This window comes from Pogoniulus pusillus, chromosome 7, assembly GCF_015220805.1.
Source record: "Pogoniulus pusillus isolate bPogPus1 chromosome 7, bPogPus1.pri, whole genome shotgun sequence".
Taxonomy (NCBI): Eukaryota; Metazoa; Chordata; class Aves; order Piciformes; family Lybiidae; genus Pogoniulus; species Pogoniulus pusillus.
This window is the reverse complement of record NC_087270.1, coordinates 11846341-11852340: the sequence shown is the minus strand read 5'-3', so window position 1 is coordinate 11852340 and position 6000 is coordinate 11846341. Positions and strand designations below refer to the sequence as shown.

The 6000-nt window shown below is 37.8% G+C and overlaps 1 protein-coding gene across 1 annotated transcript in view; it reads right to left on the bottom strand.

Annotated features, from left to right (window-relative positions):
- Nucleotides 1-2439: 2439 nt before the first annotated feature.
- The window catches only part of ERICH1 (glutamate rich 1), a 48701-nt gene continuing 45140 nt past the window's right edge, over nt 2440-6000 (bottom strand). The window contains exon 6 of the mRNA XM_064145889.1: nt 2440-2990. Coding sequence (XP_064001959.1) covers nt 2917-2990 — 74 coding nt within the window. The 3' untranslated portion in view covers nt 2440-2916. The remainder of the gene's footprint in view (nt 2991-6000) is intronic.

Genomic DNA, 6000 nt, shown 5'->3' with positions numbered 1-6000 from the left:
GGGTACTTTCCAGCTGATCCTTAAACTCTTCCTACTGTTGGAGGTGTTAATTTTGAAATTTTAAAGCTCTGTCATCCCAGACGTTGGTAATGGTGTGTGTACAGTTCAGTCTGAAGTTCTCTGATGCAAAGTCCACCCAAAATACTCTTCCCTGCTTCAGAAATGCCATGGTGCTGCACATTCATTAGACTGAAGGACATGGAAGAAGCAAACCCTGCATTATGAGTGTAGCGTGATGATCTAAAGTGATAAATGTTTCACTGCTGTCTTGAGGGAACCATGCCCACTGAAATTTAGATCACACTGTGTTCACATGTGGCTACTAATTTCAATTTGTCAGTTCTCGTATCCCAGCCGTGGTGGTTATACTGCTGGTGAAACAAACCATAGCGGGTGTAGGGAGATTCAGCAGCATTCGTTTTAGAGAAGCAGCACAGAAAAGTCACCAGGCATTAAAATTCTGTTGTGGGAAATCTTGACTGCACATGGGATGTTAAATGTGGAACCAAAACAATCCTCTGTCCCTGATATTTTTTGTGCATTACCTAATTGCTATTACTATAGGATGACGAATGTCCCTTTCTTTTTCTTTTAAACCAGATCTTTCTGCTGTGTTCTTTCATGTATTGCTGTGCCCTTAGGCACACCGTTGTTTGGCACAGCTGTTTCAGAAACAAATGCACCCTTATGTGACTGCATTTATCTACGCTGGCAATCTACAATTCTTCTGGTCCAATTTTCTTAACTCTCCAACATCTCAGATTTCACTCTATCCTCTACTCTTTGTAATCCCTGTTAGCTTAATAGTGGTTGGTTTGATAAGTGTAAGATACTTACTATCATAGGTCCTATCGTAGGTCATTTACAAAGACATCAGATACCACTGACTCCAATAAGCTATGCTCTGAAACTGTTCCCAGGCTTGCTTTGTTCCGACCAGCTGAATTCTGCATAAAATATAAGGCTCTTAGAGTGGTTAAAATGAAGGGGGAAAAGAGAAATTGAAAGCAGTCTTCTCCTCACTGTTATCCAATTCAAGCAAAATATATATTTGACCAGAGAAGTTTTACTCACATCCCAGGTTTGGGATACTGATAGAACAGAATATTTCTGTTTGGCCAAGGTACCTAAATCTGCCTCTCTGTATGCAACTATTTAAAATTCAGCCTAATTTGAGAAATCACTTAAATATTATGAGAAATGGCCAAGCACTGGAATAAAAAAGAAGAGAAACTAAAGCAATAAACAAAGCTTTGAGAGGAGTGCGTGAATTTGTGGTAGCCTGTGCTATGCTTGACTCGTTGGCAAGGAGACCCATCCAGGTCTCCAGGTGCACCACCCTGGGATCCAGAGGATAAGGAATCCCCAGGTCCTGGGGTCCACCCAAGGCAGAAGCCTGGTAACATCCCTCAGCACAGTCACTTGAGAAATGCAGGCAATACAGTTGTTTTTCAGGTCTTTATCTGACCTTTTATGTACTTGTGATTCAAAATGCTGTATTTAATTACATGATCTCATTTTTTTTCCATATTCAGCATAAAAGACAGATGATGCTTATTTAGTGAGTTTCCGCACCTCCTTTTGTGCATGACATTTACTCTAATTTACTGCACAATATTCAAACCTCAATCTGAGGATGAAGTGATTAATTTCCTGTGAGCTCTGTCAATAGAGTATCTAGGTGCTTCACAGTCAAGTGAGACTTTCTTCATTCTCCAGCTGTGGGACTAAGGCACACAGTATCTCAATGAAAATTCACAGTATTTATGTGTTAGCAATCAGGAGCATTAAATCAGGGAACACACTATTTGTCTGCCCTCTGCAAAGCTGGGTTTAAATATCTTTCCTAGCAGATACAGACCTAAATGAAGTTCTCTAGAGCTGCGCACAGCTGCCTTAGCCATAAGACCATTTTTATGCACTTCCAGACCTTTGGCACATTACTGGGTCCCTTTTAAATTCTTCAATTAACGAAAAAGAGGTATGGTTCTATTTTTATTACACATTTTTGAGCATCACTAAAATAGGAGCTATCAGGCAACAGAATAAAAAAGTAAAGAAAAAAACCCCGAGACAGCTTTGATATAATCTTGTCAGTAATACATCCTCAAGACAGCACACTAAGACACCAGAAAGGGCTTGCTGTCTATCACCTAGTACGTGAATGACTCAGCTGAGAGAAGAGCCTCTCACTAATGAAACATTTTTTCTTCAGGATTGCAAAACATTTTACACTATGAATGTTATTTACTGTACAATCTACACACTGATCAATTGAGTTGCAGACAGACTGCACAGTGATCAGTAGGAGAAGCCAGTTCCATCTTTCTGCAGTTGATGAAGCCCACTGGATTGCATCAGGTTGAGCTGTGGAACAAAATGCCACCCAAGTTTCCGTATAACTCTGAACAGTACCTATATGACCCGTGTGTAGAAATGTTTTTGTTTCTACAATTTAGCAGTTTATTCAGCCAAAAGAGCCATTCTTCAGATGTATTGCTGCTTAGATTTAAATATAAAAATAGATTTTTATTTTTTCCAGGCAAACAGATATATCAGATAAAGTCAGAGAAAAAACTTGCACAGAGCAACAATCAATTTATAAAGAAATCCCCAACAACTGTACTACTTAAAGTATTTGACACAGATTTTACCATTTCTGTTGCATCCACTATCCTAAAGTTAACTGTACCTGCTAACCCAGCTGAAGATGCAGGCCACACAGCATATGGATACTGTTGCCCAAACAAACACAAAAATCCCATATATTGTCCTTGGAGTTTGCAGTGCAGAAAAACAATTCATTTACCTGCAGGTGTAGTATGTGCATTGAGACTGCTCTTCCTCAACAATTCCTACTTGGTTAAGAGTCTGTATAGGAAATTTTAACCCTGCACATATGGACACAGGCAGGGCTTATTTCCTGTTCTTCACAGGAAGGATATCCGTAATCCAGTAGAGAAACAGAGACGTGACTGTCTTGGTATGATCTGAAACAAAGAAAACATATTCTGCCTGAAATACCTTGAGGACATTTCTGAGCACTGAAGAAAAGATCTGTGCAAACAGCTGTTTCCATCAGATATCAGCATTTCAGTAAAACCAGTGCAGATATTGGTGCTTGATGGTAAATATATATAAACAGGTGCCTTTTCTTTTAGGAGGTCAGTTATCTGCATGAGAAACTACTTCATTTCTGCACTTTGGGATATCCTTTTTGTCATGATTCAATAATTCAGGAAAAAACCCCACGACTGAAATAACATGATTATATGTATACGGCTAAAAGAGCGCAATCTTTCTACTTCTTTCTGTGTGGAGAGTAATTTCACTTTATTATTTAACTTACAGTAGCACCCAGAAGCCCCAGTTGAGAATGAGTCATCTTGCAGAGGACAGGTGCATTGAAGTCTCAAAATGTCATGGCTTCCATCTTAATTCAGAGATGATCTCTGTGACTGTATTTATTTCTAATGACAGGACTTTCTACAATACTTAGCAAATAATATCACATTTCAGGTGATTCTATAATGCTATGCTAATACAGCTTCCACATTTCATTTCCTTTTCTTTGAGTGGTCATTCATGCAAAAAAACAGGAAAAAGAGCAAGAGGTTCAATGTAATAATACCAGTGCTTCTATGTATCCTGCCTGTGCATTGTTGGCACACAGGGACTGTATTCATTCTGGTCTGCAAAGTGTCCCCTCATCCTCTCCCCACAATGGAGACATATAGAACAGACAGCTCTCCCAAAAAAGGCAGCTGAAAGAAGCTTCTGGCCCTTCTGTGAGTGATAATTTCCTAGGCAACAAGGAAGAGCATATTTGAAATTTGATACTAACCAACAAAGGGAAAATGTTAATAGATAATGGAATGAAGTTGATGAGTAGAAGCTGAATGAGTTCATAAATTAGAGGAGATAATTACTTTTTTTTTTTAATTAGGTGATCACCTATACTTTAATAATTGATGTGGAATGGGAATTAAGTAGCCCTCATTTCAAAAGATACAATTTCCAAACAGCAAATGAAGCATTACTTCCAGTTGCAGCTCTTATTCTTTGCCCACTGCACTATGCAGGACCAGGAAGGTAACTGGCTTTTCCTTTTGCAAACAGCCACTGACTTTCTGACAGAGGTCAGACATCCCCATCATGAGAAATACATCTATTTGACTGCTAAACATTGTCTTCCCTGCATTAATAGAAGACTGTGGGTAGAGGTTAAGTACTTCAGTTGTTAAAGACTATCAAACAAATGAAAATAGTAATAGGACATTTGGAGTTTTCACACCAAGAATAATGACAGTTTAGCCATGTTGAAACAAAAACGTGTGACCAACATCAGCTTTGAAGTACAGGGTCAAAGGTAACTTGATGCAACAACCAAGAACAAAGTACAAGGTAACTTGTAGGAGGATGGTGACTAGACAGAAGAATCAGTATCTCTCAACCAGAGATGTTTTCTTGTTCAAGTAAGTTTTCTCATTTAAATGAAAGGCTAAAGACAATACCTTAATATTGATAAGGTTGAAGATAATCCTTTAATGTTGATATTTTTCTCTTTCAATCTCTGTAGCAACTTCATCTTCCTGCAAGATTTTTCAGACCCTACCACTGACATTTCTTCAACACTGCAATATTTGCAAAATATTTGATACTGGAGATATTGGGATCTGAGAGCTTAAGGTAAGTCAGAAACTTTTATCTTTTGGTTGTACCATGACTTCTAATCTGAATGACTTGCTAAGAAGTATGAAGACAACGGCAAAACACGGTCTTGAGCCAACTGTTTTCCATTTGTGGTCTGCAGACCTTGGTCAGTCCATGGCTTTACTCTAAAGGGTCTGCAAAATTTACTAAGCAAAGCAAATTTATCATCAGTAGGCATAAACTTGCCGAGTGGGACTTTGTAGCCTCACTGAAAATTATATATATATGTTTAATCTAAATAAAAGATATATAAGGATGTGCTTCCTTTGTGAAGTTTTCTAAGAGAGAATGTGCACTTATATGAAAGACTGCTCATTTCTTCCTCCTGTTTCCTTCCTTGAATTAAAGGCAAAACTGAACCAAGCACAGTACTCATTACTATTCCTTTCATGCTAGCATTTTAAAGGATTAACATATTGCTTTTTGAACTAAAAATAAGTGTTCTTTCCTAAAACCTGTACACCTTGCTGAAATTAGAGAAAAATCATTTTCTTTTTATCACGCTAACGAGGAGTGACCTTTCCTTTCAGTACATGAAACAAAAGGGAAAAACATCAGAGAAACTAACAAAGAAAATTTGAGATTACTATGATCTACTGTATATTTTTTGCTTCAGAAACAGCCCTAACCTGTATTTCTATAACAAGAACTTTGGTTTGCTGAGACAACAATTTTTTGGTAGTAGCTCTTAATTTTTATTACCTGTTCACCGGAAATGAAACCTAAAGTTTAGACAAAGTTTCCAAGACAAGCATGTATAGTAAAAAGCCAGAGTCAAGGTAAAATTTCAGAGCACTACATTCCAATCACTGAAATTCCTGAATAGAATGCATTGTTAAACTCTGTGGAGACAAATTAATATCTAGCAGGTGCTTAACTATCCTTTAACAATTTGTAACAATATATTTCCCTCTTTCTTGTGTTGTTGTATCTCATGAATATCAAATCAACTACTATGGTTGCACCACTGTGAATGAGATTAGAATTGAACCCAACCCAGACTGACAGCAAGTACTAGGAAAAAAGAATTGACTGGAAGGGCAAACAATTTCAGGCTGCATCAGTGGAAACATAAGTGAATTTGAAACCATCACTCAGAAAATTGTTTTCTGCTTTTTGAAGTGACAAATGCATCTATCAGACAATTAGGGCAGTTGCATGGATTTGTTTCTAATTTGCTTCTGTTTTCTCTTTTCAATTTGACATTGCTGCTGTATATAAGTAAACAGAGCAGCTCACCTCAAGGCTGCAAAACCCAAGAGATCTCCTACTGTATTGCGCAGAGTT